A 16,092-nucleotide genomic window follows, 5' to 3' on the forward strand; every position below is an offset into this window, starting at 1 on the left:
GCATACCCAGCAAATAACTACAGAAACCCTCTCCTCTGGGTTGGCTGGCAGCAGCTCCTGCAGGTATGGTTGCTGGTCTGAGTTTCCAGTCTAAGCAAAGTGCCTTTCCCCAGATCACCACAAGAATAACAGACTGCTAGGCTAGACCGCAGCCATCAAGGGCAGGTGCACGCGGGATAGGCTGCCAGCAGCCGTTGACGCTGGTTCCCCAGTGGACGGGTGCCGACTGAAGCCCCAGGACCAGCCTGACACAGTCAGGCTTGAGATACACCATGAATCCTGCATCTACCAGGCATGAGCACAGACGTGAGTCCATCCACCCTCCCAGCCGCACAACATCACAATCTGAACTCAGGGGTGTTCCCTCACGCTCGGAGTCACTGGTGTCTATCACCTCTGTTGCCCCTCCCAAAAAGCCTCCACCGAGTGCCACATCATTTAGTAGGTCTACACGGTCAGTGCACAGAGAACAGAGTGCCAGCAGATTACCACCAACGAAACCCAACCAGAGCCAGAAGGCGCCGCCTGGCCATGTGTCTAAGAAAATTAAGATACGTGCATCGTTCAAAAGACGGGCTGAGGGCCGGGCTAAGGTCCCAAAAAGACTCAGAGACAGCTCAAAGCATTTTATCTTCTCATCTGCTGGAGTGTTGAAGGTCTTGAGGATGGTGAGCAGAAGCTGCCCAGCTGGATGGATAGGGGAGGGCGGGCAGTGGTGCTCCTGGAGCACGTCCTCCACAGCTCCCTTTGCCACAGCTTTTACTCCCTTTCTTCCAACACTTTTTTTTTTTTTTTTTTTTTTTGAGATAGAATATCACTAACATAGCCCTGTCTGGCCTGGAGCTCGCTAGGTCGACCAGGGTGGCCTTGAGCTCATAGAGATCTGCCTGCCTCTGCCTCCAGAACTTCGCTGGAACTAAATGCTGGTGCCACCCCACCCCCCCCCCCCCCCCCAGTATCACACAGTTCTCAGGACTAAATTGGTAGGTTATAACCCTCCCCTTTCTTTTCTCAGGATTTCCTCTCACAAAAGTAGAAAAGTACTGAGTAAAAGGAAAGTTGTAAACCAGCAAGCACAATTGATAAGGACCACCATACACAACAGGCAGTAATCCAGGAAAAGGGGAAGAGAGAATGGGGAAATGCTCCTAACCATCACTGAAAGTGAAAGGACCTGCAGATGGGGGCATAAAACTTACGGGGAGGAAAGTTTAATGACCCAAACAGACCCCAAAATAGAGAAATACAAACCGAGCAACATATAAAAGCAGAGGGAAAGCAAGGAGCCTATGTAAATGCTGCTATGATCAATCCTGAAGACCAGACTTCAATCCCCAGAACTCAGATGGTGGGAGGAGAGGACCATCCCTATAAATTCTCCTCTAACCTTCGCATGCGCCCTCTCCCCACCTAATACACAGACATAAACAAATGATTTTTTTCATTATAAAAGTGAATCAGGTCCGACATGTTTAGGGTCAGCTCTTTCAGATCATGAGATATCATTTTGATGATGCTCAAGATTTTTAGAGAAACAGGCACTTTGGAATGATGTGTTTTTCTGAAGAATGAGTCCAAGGCCTTGCACTTGACAGACACACTACCACTGAGCTGTATCCCCACCCCTTTCTGAGCGACTGCTTTATCAAGTCAGTCTAACACTGACATCAACACTTATCAGGTTTAAAAAAAGAACACAAAATAGAGATCTCTCAGCACCAAAGCAAAGATTAATGTTCAGGCCCAGGGTGCTTAGCAAGTGTGAGGTCCTGGGATGGATCCCCAGAATGGAAAAACCTGTTACCATATTAACAAAAAAAATCCATCTGTATTTTTAAAACATATACCACAAAACACAAGGATGATTTTCTCTTAGGACTCTTAAAATAACCCACCATATTATAATTGAAGGTTATGAGATTAAATCAAATAGTGTTTGAGAACATGTGGAAAACTTGAATGTTTGTTTCTGGTTCCCAGAAAGAAGGAAAAAGAAGAGAAATATATTTCTTTCCACTGATATGATTATAAAATTTAAATCCACTGGGAGACTACATAGAACATTTAGCTGGGTGGCAATCAAATTAGTAGACTAAAACACTTTCTATAGAAAACTAAAATGTAAGAATCCAAGTGTAGTAGTGCACTCCTTTAATCCCAGCATTTTGGAGGCAGAGGCAGGCAGATATCTGTAAGTTCTAGGCCAGTCTGGTCTACATAGTGAGTTCCAGGACAGCCAGAGCTACATAGTGAAACTTTCTCTCAAAAATAAAATAAAAAGAAAATGTTTCTTTTCACTACAGCCATCAGAATGATCAATATTTGGCAAAGAAGTAAAAACAAAAACCTATAAGAAGAAAACTTTAAGACTTTATAGAGAGGGAAACACACTAAAATAACAATTGGTTGTTAGAAGTTAGATGAAATCCCAATTAAAACGTCAACAGGTTTAGTGTAGGAACACGACCAAGACAATCATGGGTATCATAAAGAGTCTGAAAATGAAAACAGAGAGCTGGACCAAGCTGTAGTACATATCATGAGCATGTACAAACACCCTACCATTCAAAAAGTACCGTAGAGGCTGGAGAAATGGCTCAGCAGTTTGGAATACTTGCTGCTCTAATTGGGTTCTGTTTCCAATGCTCAGGTCAGTTGGATCACCATCCCCTTTAACTCCAGCTCCAGAGATCTGACACCCTCTCTGGCCTCTATGGACGGACACACACACACACACACACACACACACACACACACAATTTTTTTAAAAAGTACTTTAAAATTGACAACTCAATGAGACAATAGACTCAAAAGAGACACAAATACATCTGAGAATTTAATATATGACAAAAATTGCATTTTCGATCATTAGGGGAAATCCTAGCATCTCCCAGTGAATGACTGATGTAATCAACTGGACAGAAAGAAAACTGAGGTTCTGCATCACTATTTCTGTCAAAATCAACATAATTTAACCAATATATACTTGGGTTTCCTTCCAGAAATACAACCCAGTAGTAGTGGGTTTTTTTTTTTTAAAGAAGATAGACTAGCCCATGCCTTTATTTCCAGCACTCAGGAGGCAAAGGCAGGTGGTTCTCTGTGAGTTTGAGGCCAGCCAGAGCTACATAGTGAGATCCTATCTGAAAAACAAAACAGAGAGAGACTAGGTTTGGATAGAGAAGAAGATAGAAGTTTAAAAACTTTTCTGTGTTCAATCTTTATTTGCATATATTATTTAACTTCTAAAAATACTTTTAAATAGGGCTGGGAATGTAGCTCAGTAGTAGATGGCTTGGCTAGCATGATAAAGATCCTGGGTTTGACCCCTAGCACTGAAAAATTAATTAGTTAGGAATGTAATTCAGCAGTAGCATGCTTACCTGGCATATGCCAGACTCTGAGCTCAAGCCCCAGTACTACAAACAAATAATTAATTTAAAACAATTAAAAATAAAATATTTGTGGAAAACACTACAGGCATGGCCTGGAAAGATGGCTCTGAACAAAAGTGCCTGCTGCACAGGCCTGACCTCCTGAGTTCAGACCCTCAGAACCTATTCAGAAGCTGGATGAGGCAGGATGCAGTCTGAAGTCCTAGCATTCCTGCAATGAGATGGGAAGCAGAGACAGGAGAATAGCCCTGAGTACACAACATGGCAGCAAACAGCAAGAAGCCCTGTCTCAAACATGGTGGAAAGTGAGGCCTGTTGCCTGAGATTGACCTCTGATTGCTACATGCATGCCATAACACTCATGCCCTCACACATAAACTTGTACAATACACACACACACACATACACACACTTTTTAAAATATAGGCTACTGCAGTATAATCAAATTAAATGTAACAAATGCTGCCAGTTAATATGTGCTACTGCTAAACAGCTACATGCATTGAACAAACCTGTTCTTTTCTTGCAGTGTATTATTGCAGCATCGGTGGTTTGTTTCATCATTGGTGGCGTCCATGAGATGTTTGTAGCAATCACAATTCAGGAAACCTGCATCGTCCTATTTTTTATCATAGTATATTTGGTAACCCTTCAACACTTGCTGATCTGTATACAATGGCCTTTGCTTGTAAGTGTTCGTTTTCATAATTCAAAGCTAAGCTTTGCTCATTACCCCAAGAGTAAGCTTGTCCTCATTGTCTTCCAGGGAAGACAAAAGAGATCTCTAGACAACTGCACAGCAGAGCTATGACGAAGTACTGTCCTGTCCTGGGGAGAAACCACCCCAAACTCAGGAAGGTCCCTTGGACTCCTGTTTTCAGGACAGCCTCCTGCTTTTAGCTGAGAGTGCAGAGTCCATCCCGAAGGGCTTGTGTGAAGGAGCACATGCCCTATTTTCTCCTTGTCCTAAGAAGAGGAGAGAAGCTTGTAAAAGAGTGTATGTTTCTGCTTTTCAAACAGTGTCACCCAAGTAGATTTATAACCCACCCCAAACAAGAGTTGGCATAACAGAGTTGTGGAAAATGTGTTTGTGTGAGTCTAGGAGCCATGATCTTAAAGGGTGGTGGTATCCAGGAAAGGATGCTATGTGGCTTTTTCCACATTTTCTTTACCATTGAGAATGCCAGAAGCTAAGCCTGGAGACCCCTAGCTCTCCAGCGGCTGAAGCAGGTCCAGTCCCTTGCCTCGGGACCTTCCTTACTAGCTCTGTGGCCTTTATATTTTTAAGGAGGATGTTTGAAGTGGGTGAAACAAGGCTTTGCTATATAGAAAAAGCCAGACTTGAACTCACAAGGTAACTTAGGCTGCCCTTAAAAATAGCATCCTCTTGCCTTAGCCTTCTGAGTACTGGGATTACAGCTGCTTAGAAAGATGTCACTTAGGTGTCATCAGACTCCTAAGACCTTGTAGCTTCATTTTCCCCATCTAGGGAATGCAGAAAGGGGGAAGCGTATGGAGGAGTCCCTACCTCATAGGGTTTCTGTAACATTGGAATGTGTATAAAGATGGCATAGTACTTAGCACCAAGCACACACTCAGTACATGGTATCCAGAAAAGAAAAACAAGCTGCCACATCCCATAAGGTATTTGGACAGTTTTGGCCATTCTCTCTTACTGTGAACAATCCTGACATGGCTCCCATCTCTTCCACACCTCACTTCCTTTGTTTATGTGTGGAATTGAATCTAAGGCCTGTGCATGCCATGAAAGCACTCTACTACTGAGCTATAGTTCTGTCTTTCAAGACTCATATCTCTGGCTATTTTGCTAGCCTGTGTAAAAGTGCACTGCAAACATGCCTGGTGCCCATAGAAGCCAGAAGAGGGTGCCAGATCCCATGGAACTGGAATTATAGTCAATTGTGAGCTACCACACTGTGAACCCAATCCAGGTCCTCTGCAAAGAGCAGCAAATGCTGTTTACTGCTGAACCATCTCTCCAGCCCCACAACTCTTCTTTATATTTTTTTCTCATTTTAAGACGGGTTCTCAGCTTATTTCCCAGGCTAGCCTTGAACTTACTCTGTAGCCAAGGCAGGCCTTGAACTTGACATCTTTCTAAGCAGCTGGAATTACAAGCCTGTGTTCCCAAGCCCAGCCTCAGGTCCTTATAGTACATTATTTCTAACCTTAAAGTGGAGTGGGTTGCTGGTGAGCTGGATCTCAGACATTTTCTTCAACTGTATCAGGCTTTTCTAAAGAGGCTGCTGAACTGTGTCTATCCCACAGAGTAACAAGCCTCAGAGCACTGACGAAACATGTGCTGCTATGATTTGCTGCACGGAAGGCCCTTAGTTTGGGGAGCTATTAACTAGCAGTTGGTTTCTGGGGAGGGGAGGGATGACTAAAATCTCTGCCCATGGCAATTTTCAAGGGAATATAAGGTGGGCATTTCTAAACACTTGCTATGCCCAAAACACCTTTTCATATTTTGTTTTGTTTGATCCTGCCAACCATCCAGTAGGGTTGTGATCATCTGCCACTCCCTACTTAACAGATGAAACTACTGGAGTGAGAAGATGAAGTTGCCCACAGCCATATATAGGTTTCACTGGAACTCAGACTTGAGGTCAGGCCTCTCTGACTCTAAAGCCCAGACTTCACAGGCTTTATCATTTTGAGGCAGTTTCTCCAGCTTCATTCAGCCCAAATCACCTCACTGAAGCCACATGTCTATGCCTTCCCCCATGTTCTCTGGTTTCCTAGTGATTTTCTCAGAAGGTGAAGCCAGTACCCTGATGGGTATGAGTGACTGAGTAGGAACTCATGAAACTTGGAGTGACTGCCATAAGATCTACTTGGGTACCATGGCCAAGACTTTATTTTAAAAACAAACAACAACTCTTTTAAAGGATTTTAACTTTTTATTTTTAATTATGTGTATGCATGGTGGGGTGAGGTGGGTGCACAAGAGTATGAGTGCCCATGGAGACCAGAACAGGGTGTTGGATCCCCTGGAGCTAAAGTTACAGGCCATTGTGAGCTGCCCGACATGGGTTCTGGAAATTGAACTTGGGTCTTCTGCTGAGCCATCTTTCCAACAGGCAAGATTTAAGAAGAAACAGAAGAAAAGCTAAAGAAAGCCATGCAACCCCATGCCTCATTGAAAGGTACATAGGAAATATCCAGGAAGTAACCCAGTCAGGCTGGCTAGCAAGCAGCTCTTGAGCATGGGCTGCCCATGAGAGAACCTCTGCTCACAGTGGTCACAGGAAGCTCGGGGCCAGCTCTTAAACTCCAAGCCTTTGATCAACTCCAGTACAGCCAGTTCTTCTAACCACAACCATCTGATGGGAAAAATGCCCTCTTTTCTCTGAAGAAGACAAGGAGAACCCCAAGTGGGGTTTAGAGCCCCTATCTTTTTTTCCTGCTATTGTTCTCTAAAGCATAGTCCAGTGTCTGGCAGAGCATCAGGAGTTCCTTAAAGCCTAATGGGGAAACTGGATGACTAAGGTTGTCCAGGTATTGGGATGTTCAAAGAACAAATAATAAACATAATAATACCACCACATAATAAACCATCACACAGCTGGGCAAGTGAGGAATGACCTAACAGACTTGAAGTGTTTTTAACCCTTTAAAATAGGACCCAAATTCTTGCCTCTTATCCTCTCCTTTCCTGTCTAGTCTTCCCCTTTCGGGTCCCACAAGATGAAGGACATATGCCACTTTGGTGCAACTAGCTACCACTGGGTAGTAAGGGGGAGCCCCCAGTCTGGTAGGAGATGTGCCAATTTAGTGAGGGTAATGGTGCTGGGGTGAAGACTCAATACGATAGCAGGTAGGTGCGCTTGGAGATGTGTTGGCATTAAGTGGCAGGAGTCATGTGGGATCTATCATAAGACAGGTGGGGGAAGCCCCAGAACTGGTTTGGCCTCTGCACAGTCTACAGGTACCCAGTGTGCATGGAGATCCTTCCTTCCAGCCTTTCTTTCCAGACAAAATTACTTGGTACAAAATGTATAGGGTGAAGGTAAGTGGTGATTTCTAATTGAAAGGCCCCTACAAAGGATAAAGTTCTTTTACCTCCCATTTTCCTTCTTGTTTGACAATGGGCAGGGGCTGGAGCTTGGGATGTAGTTTGGTCAGGATTGGCTTGCCTAGCACACCCAAGGCCCTTGGACTGATTTCTAGCACTAAACAAACTTGGTGTGCTGGCATACACCTGTCATCTCAGCACTCAGGAAGCAGGGAGATCAGAAGTTCAAATACCAAGTTCAAGGCTAGCCTCAGTTACATGAGTCTCTGACTAGGAATAGAAAAAAACAAATACTGAGGGTAAAGATTACCACCTATCATGGACATAGAAAGGCAAATACCCTTTGCCCCCACCTGAACCCCCGTACACACACACACACACACACACACACACACACACACACACACACACACACTCATGAGGTCAGCTTCAATGAGAACTGTTTAAGTTTTGGGTTTGTTTGTTTGTTTTTGTTTTTCGTTTTGTTTTGTTTTTGATGTATTTTTCCTGGGCCACCCTCTCTGATGAATAATGGAACCTGGACAGTCAGCAGCTCCTTTGAAGTCTTTGCTGGGGACTCTGTACTGAGAGGTACAAGCTCAGCTATCAGCCTCCAGCAAATGTAGACTATGCCTCTGTATCACATTCCCCACAGATTGCCTTTTTCTGGGCTGGGGACACTGTCTCCAGTTTGAGTGCTATTGACTTTATCTAACATATTCTCATGTCATCTGCCAATATATCCAAGAAAATCGTGAATTCTAACTACTGTAAGGGGAGGGGTTGTGGCACACATGTAATCCCGGTACTGGAGAGGCTCACACAGAAGAATGTGATTTCAAGGCCCACCGGGGTTACATAGCTGTCTCAAATAAGCAAACAAAAACTTGCACTCTCCTGGATGAATAACATGTATTTTCAACACTTCTGTATATTACTAGTGGTCAGAGCAATTGAGTTCCGGTCAAGAAAAGACATTTTCCAGTAGAAATCACTCTTGTTGTTGTTAATTATTTTTGGTGTGGATGTATGAGGACAGAAGTGCAGAGTTCAGAAGATGACTTTTGGAAATCCAGGGGTTGGGGATTTAGCTCAGTGGTAGAGCACTTGCCTAGAAAGCGCAAGGCCCTGGGTTTGGTCCTCAGCTCTGGAAAAAAAAAAAAGACTTTCGGAAATCCATTCTCTCCTTCCATCATGGATTAAAGAATCAAACCTATGCAGTCAGGCTTGTGAAGCAAAGGCTTTAACCCACTGAGCCATCTCTCCTGGCCTTTGTTTTTATGGTAGGCACTCCCTGTGTAGTCCAGGCTAACCTCAAGCTTAAGTTCCTCCTTCAGCCTCCTGAGTGCTATGATTATAGGTGTGTACAAGACACCTGGCTTAGAAAGAGCTCTTTCTACATAATAAACACACTTTAACCTGAAACTCTAAAGAGATGATGATTCTAAAAGTACCAGGGGCATCTTTACATGCTCGGGTGTAGCCCTGTGAGAAGGTCCCCCTAACTTCCTTTTCAAGTTAATGAATTTTTTTCTAATATTCAGAAAAATTTCAAACTAAGCATTCAATTTTTTCATTGTTGTTGTTGTTTGTTTGTTTTGTGAGACAGGGTCTCACTATGTTGCCTTGGCTGTCCTGGAACTCCCTATATAGACCAGGTTGTCCTCAAACTCTCAGAGATCAGCCAGCCTCTGCCTCCCCCATGCTAGGATTAAAGGTGTGTGCCAGCATGCCTAGCAGCATGCAATCCTAAAAGGCATAGTTGTCTTTTTTCCCTTGATTTCCTCGAGATGGGGTCTCATGTATGTAGTTCAGGCTAGCCTTGAGTTTACTACATCGTCAAGAATGACTCCTGATCCTTTTAGCCCACCTCCTGCATGCTGGGATTACAGGTACACATCACTATGCCCAGCAATTGAAAGTACATTTTTTTTTTTTGCTAACTATAATTTTAGTTTTTGACATCTCAAAATTATTGGGGAGCTTAGTGGCAAATTATAGTCAAGTAGGACATTCATTTCACTTTAATGAGAGGATGGGATCTGCGTCTTTGGGTTATTTAGAAGAAAGAATGAGTAGGGACGGCATTCCTGCAGAAGGCAGAGTCCCCTTTATGCACAGCCAAGTGCAATGTCAACTTCAGCCCGGCCATGCAGGATGACATTTCTCACAATATCCAGAAGAGGCAGACAGAAAAGTCTGTACTTATGGCAAAAGGAAGGGGAGAGAAGAATAAAAATAAAAAGAGAAGAAAGAAAAGAAAAGAAGGGAAGGGACTGGATAAGAGAAAGAAGATGACCGTGAACACCACACTGCTGAGGGGCCTAGCCACTTCCTGGATGAACAACCCTTCAGCAAGGTACCACAAACTGGGAATAGTAAGAGTCTTTTGTGAGAATTGAATAACTTCTCATACCTTGGCCCAGTACATGGCACACAGAAAGTGCTCAATAAATGTGAGCTAGCACAGAAAGATGTAGAGGGCAAAGCACAGCTCCCAGGGATGACAGATCAGGAGCTGATTCCACTGTCATGAGCAACCTGAGCCAAGCATGGTGAGCAGTAGTCTAATGAGTTAAAATTATGACAGAGTGCCCAAGTTAGCCAGATCTATTCATTAGTATATTGTTATTAATGTGCTTTGATCCAAATTCTCAAGGACCTAGAACCATAACTAGCTCATTTTAGCTTTTAGAAGTTAACATTGTTTTCATTTTGTTTGGTTGTATTTGAGGCAGAGTCTCACTCTGTAGCTCAGGCTGGCCTTGAACATGAAGTGATCTTCCTACCTCAGCTTCCTGAGTGCTTTAAACTCTTTCTCAAATTCTCATTCACATCTTTGAGTATCTTGTTTTACACAATCATCAAGTACAAAGTTTCCCACTAAGCTTTGAACTCCTGTCTAGCCTCAGCCCACCTCCCCTCTGCAGGCACTTCTCTTTGAGCCAGCAAAATCCAGCTCAGTCTTAGACCTCAGCAGCCTTGCGCTATGACCTCATGCCAATGTTGACCAATAGTAAAGACATCAGTGCCTTTTCCAGAGACAGGTGACATGACCGGGCTCTGGGCTCACCAATCATAACAGGAAGAAAACACAGAGTTTGCAGTAAGTTCATTGTCTGTACATTCACAGAGCAGATAACACAAGTCTACATCGTATGTACTGCCTGTACTTACCAGAGGCACAGCATGTAGTATTTCAGATTCAGTGTTCCATTTAACCCTCGGATCAATGTAATCAATCCCAATCATCATCCCCATTTAAAAAAAAAAAAATTAGCAGGCTGGCAGAGGGGTGATTTAAAAAAAAAAAAAAAAAAGATCCCAGGTCCCACATCCAAGAATTGGCAGCCAAAGATGTGAGTCACAAAAACACTGTAGGCTTATTTGTTCCACATCATGTGAACTCTCCAGAAGCCTTCCACAGATAATGATGGAAATGGATACTGCACTTGCAGTCTAAGGTGATAGATAGATCCTAACTTCTTTCCTGTTCATGCTCCTGATGGGAGTCAATGAGTTCAGTACTGACTCCTCTCTTTAGCAGTGTTCAGTCGTAAAAAACTTAATAAACTTCTCCAAGATGACTATTGCATTCTCTGTGGGAACACACAGCATAGCAATTCTTTTGAGGGCTTCTTTATAATAGTTAAACAAAGTAGGCTAGGAATTGCTTGCTACATTGAAGGGAGCCATTAAGGTCATCATGGTTTCTTACACTGAATGGTCAGGCTTCTTTCTACATACAGGCTCATATCCCAGACAGGCTGCCACCACCACTTAAGCCATTAAGAATGTGGTGAGGAGATAGTTCATTTGGTAAAGTTATAGACTTGCAAGCTTGAGGACCTGAGTTCAATCCCCAGAACACGTTAAAAAACAAACAAAAACCAGACAAGCTTGTAATCTCAGCACTGGGGAAAGAGACACAGGAAGATCCCTGGGAGCTTTCTTGCCAGATGGCATAGCCTACTTGAAAAAGTGAGGCCTAGGGAAATGGCTCAGAGGGTACCTGTCACCAATCCTGATGACCTGAGTTCAATACCTGGGGTTCACATGGTAGAAAGAGAAAACCAGCTCCCAAACATTGTCCTCTGACCTCAATATACATGCATATCATGTGCATCCCTCCCCCACCACACACACATACAATGAATAAAATGTAACTAAAGATACAAAACACAAGATGGAGAGCTCCTGAGGAATAACACCCAAGTTTGGCACACAGACTTAGAGTCCTCCAATTATATACCTTATCAAATCATTGCTTTTCACCCTAAGCCCTGTCCACACACTGGTCCCACAGACTCCATCATCAATCTACCATCAAAGTGTCATGTCCCACTCTGAGAGAACCCCTTCCTATCCATGCTCACTCTTCCAGTGCACAAAGAGGCAGGCTGGCCTATAGTTGAAGAGCCCATAACCAAAATGCAGAACAAAGGACATAAGAACTTGAAGATAAGCTGGGTGGTAGTGGCGCACGCCTTTAAACCCAACACTCAGGAGGCAGAGCCAGGTGGATCTCTGTTGAGTTCCAGGCCAGGCTGTTCTACAGAGCGAGATCCAGGACAGGCACCAAAACTACACAGAGAAACCCTGTCTTGAAAAACCAAAACAAAACCCAGAACTTGAAGATATCATATCAGGCTGATTTAATTCTGACCTTGTCTCAGACAAGAGTGAACAACACAGCCATTCACTTCAGAAAATCAAGTCTGCTCTTCAAATGGGTTTAGATGTTCTTGGGATACATGGGCTCACAAAATAATAAATATAACCCAACTTCTACAGCATTAACTTTTACCTATGAATATATGAATATATTGAATGAATGAACTACTAATATAAAATTTACCCCCAAACCCACATGTTTACATATATTAAAATAAATAAGTTATTGGATAAAATGAAGAATCAACATTAAAATATAAAACTTCAAAAAAAGTCATGTTATGGAGGGCCAATTTTGGCCAGTCTTAGACCATAGAACAGAATTGCTGTATCTTCAAGAAAAGCCGTGGAAGGGCATGGAGAGATGGCTAAAGAAAAGCCAATGGAAATGTTAACATCCCTAATGATGTTCTAATGAAATCAAACCTATTTTACAAAGTCCTATCCAAGACCTTAAAATCACATACTCAAATCTCTGAAAACCATAATTATATCCCTGAAAGTCCATTCCAATCAAAGAAAAAGTGTTTAAAAGGTATCCACACTTAGATGGTTCACTGACCTGTTTGAATATTTGGAAATTACATTCTCATTTACAGTTGACCAATTTCAACTCTGCATTGCAGGATCTTATCAACAGTATCATTTCAACTGTGTTCCTTGGAGTAGTTGCCATACTAACATTGCAAGAAAAAGAAAGAAGGCATTGGCCCTATGTTGGAGGGGTAAGTAGAGGCCTCTATGAATCTATTTAAGATCAGTGGTCTGGGGTCAGTGAGATGACTCAGCGGTTAAAGTCATCTACCACCCAGTCTAACAATCTACAATATATCCCCAAGTCCAACACAAGTGCATATACATATACGCACAAATAAAGTCATACATACATTTTAAAATGAAAATAATATAGCTAGGCAATAGTGGTGCACACCTTTAATTTTAGCACCAAGGAGACAGAGGTAGGAGGCTATCTGTGAGTCTGAGGTCAGTATGGTCTACAGAGCGAGTTCCAAGAGAGCCAATGTTACAAGGAGAAACCCTGTCTTGAAAAATAAAACAAATATAAATAGACTGTATCAGGATCCCAAAAAAGGAAGGCCATCATGGAGTCATTAACAGGATGGAGAAGACTTATTTTTAATTTCGTGTGTGTGTGTGTGTGTGTGTGTGTGTGTGTGTGTGTGTGTGTGTGAGATGTGCCTGTATGTAGGTATGTACAAGGGGCCTGGGAACCACGCCTGGGTCCTCTACAAGGGTAGCAAGTGCTCTTAACCACTGAGCCATCTCTCCAGACCCCCTTCTCTTTCTTGTAGGGACATCTTCAAATGATGTCAAGTTGCCAAACCTGAAACTCACAAAATATATTCTCCAAATAAGTTTTTGAATCTACAGAATAACTTTTGCGAATCATATACACTACATATAAAATACTAAAAGAAAAAATCCTTATAAATAGGTGTCTTGGTCACCATTCTATTGCTGTGAAGACAGACTCCATGACCAAGGAAACTTAAAAAAGAAAGCATTTAATTGGGGGCTGGCTTACAGTTTCAGAGGATGAGTCCATGACTATCGTGGTTTGGAGCATGGCGGTGGGTAGAGAGGCACTGTGATGGAGCAGTAGTGGAGAGCTCACATCTGATCAACAGTCAGCAGGAAAAGAATAAGATTAGGCCTGACTTGAACTCTTGAAACCTCAAAGCCCACCCATAATGACACTCCTCTTCAAACAAGGAAATGCCTCCTAATCCTTGTTAAACAGTTCAACAACTGAGAACCAAACATTCAAATACATGACCCTGTAGAGGCCCTTCTTATGCAAACCACCATACTATCAGTTTGTTTTTTCTTGGCTAGAGAACTATATAAAACACAGATATAAAGTGGAGGCTTTTAGAATTGGATAGCTCTGCTTGTCAAGGAGGAAGGGATCCTGTCTATTGTGAAGTACCTAGTGTGTGCCCAGCACAGTCTAGGTACTTCCTTAGTCTTAGACCTTTATAAATAAGGCCTCCAATCCAGGCACTCTCTACATTGCTCTGTGGTTGAGCATAAACTTGAACTTATGATTATCCGGCTTCCATACAAACCCTATTCCCCTGATAGGTATGCATCACCATGCTTGGTTTATGCAGTGCTGGTGATCAAAACCCAGGGCCTCATGCATGCCAGGCCAACACTATTCCAACAGAACCACTTCCCTGGTCCCTGACTTAATCTTTAAACATTCAGGTTTATAAACACCAGGTAGATAGGTCCTTAGACTGAGGTTAATACTTTGTCCTGGGTCACAAAGCTTAGATGAACTGAGCATAAATCCATATCAAATGGAAGAATACAAGATAGTGAATCAAATGTTTAAAGAATAGGAATAGTAAGGAAATGGGACTTGGTTCAATAATGTGGACAGAGATTAACCAAGAAAAGAAAACAGTTTAGGACAGGGATGATGTCTTAGTGGTACTTGCCACTAAGCGTGATGAGCCCAGTTCAAGCGCTGGAATGGAAGGAGAAAGGTGAATCCTACCTGTTATTCCTAACCTCCACACACGTGCTGTGGCATGTACAGGCATGTACAGGCATGTACACACACACACACACACACACACACACACACACACACACACACACACCAAAGAGAGAAATGTAGAAACTTTTAAAAAGAATTTAAATTCTTTAAGTTCATTCCACAATTGGAAAACATTTGTTAGCCCCACTGCATTGTGCCAAGCTAGAGTTGGGCACTGGAAACAATCCCTTTCCCCTAAGAAACTCACACAGGGGCTGCAACAAGACCGACTAAGAAACTGTCACCAGGTTGCCCACAAAGAGAAACATCCATGGCTGGAATACCAGGTGTTGCCATCCCTGGTCCCAATCTGGCAACTCATCAGTTGGGCTTTGTACTGCCATGGTCGCCCCCCCACACACACACACACACTCCCACCTTCATTTCTTCTTGCCTGTACTGGCATCAGCCCACCTCCATGTCTTCCTGCCTTATCCAGGTTCACTCTCCCTTCATCTCATAGTAACTGCAGGTGCGTTTTCTGAATCTCAAACCTGTCCCCTCCTCAGAGAGCTCCAGACCATTCACCACTCAGGCTCAACTCTGCCAGGCACTCAACTCAGAACTGCAAAGGTCATTGTCTAATGCACTGGCTTTCAACCTACTTAACGCTGCAACACTTTAACACAGTTCCTAATGTTGTGTTGACACCCAACCATAAAATTATTTTCATTGCTACTTTGTAACTGTAACTTAGCTATTGTTAGGAATCATGATGTACATATCTGTGTTTTTCACTCTTCTTAGGTGACCCCTGTGAAAGGGTCATTAGGTCCAAGGGGTCACAACCCACATGTTGGGAACCACTGTTCTAGTAGCAAGTTATAAGATCAGGCCACTGTGGGCAGCAAACTCCAATGTTTCCCTTTCTCTTGGAAAGACAAACCAGACCTACAAGCAGCCAGGAGGGAGTGTTGCAGCTCCTGACCTCTTCGGATAGGAATAGGAATGAGAAATGGACGCTGCGCCAGTTGTAAACTATCTGACCATTACTTCCCACCTGTGTTGTGTCTGACAGATCCTGTGCCTCTCGGCAGCAATCTTGTGTCTCATCGATGCGTTATTGGTCATCAAGAACATGAATAACATGGAAAACAGCCCTGGGCATGTAAACTAAGCTCTCCACCGCCCCACTGAGGCAGAAGCTCTGCTGAAGTCACCCAGCCCTTCCCGGCATTTAGAAGAGACTCCACGTATAATCAATCACTCCCTCCAGGCCTTCATGAGCTCCCAAGCCCACATGTGTGTAACCATAAAGACAGGGCTGCTAAGTCGGCAACGCTTCTGCTTCCTCGTGTGCCCTTGTCTAAAAGTCGCGTTACACCTCCCACTCCTCCACAAGGATGCCCCAGGAGGTCGGGAGGGCCAGGACCCCAGGGAGCAACAGCCACACACCTGGGACTCCTTTCCAAGGA

At 43.4% G+C, this 16,092-nt stretch overlaps 1 protein-coding gene across 1 annotated transcript; it reads left to right on the forward strand.

Moving 5' to 3' along the window:
- The first annotated feature begins 272 nt into the window (after positions 1 to 272).
- On the forward strand, positions 273 to 15,795 carry Cmtm1 (CKLF like MARVEL transmembrane domain containing 1). The gene is made up of 4 exons (XM_036188848.1): positions 273 to 668; positions 3,925 to 4,083; positions 12,735 to 12,833; positions 15,696 to 15,795. The coding sequence occupies exons 1-4, from the start codon at positions 273 to 275 to the stop codon at positions 15,792 to 15,794; spliced, it is 753 nt and encodes a 250-aa protein (XP_036044741.1). The 3' UTR covers position 15,795.
- The last annotated feature ends 297 nt before the right edge of the window (positions 15,796 to 16,092 follow it).

This window comes from Onychomys torridus, chromosome 5 (assembly GCF_903995425.1).
Source record: "Onychomys torridus chromosome 5, mOncTor1.1, whole genome shotgun sequence".
NCBI classification, from domain to species: domain Eukaryota; kingdom Metazoa; phylum Chordata; class Mammalia; order Rodentia; family Cricetidae; genus Onychomys; species Onychomys torridus.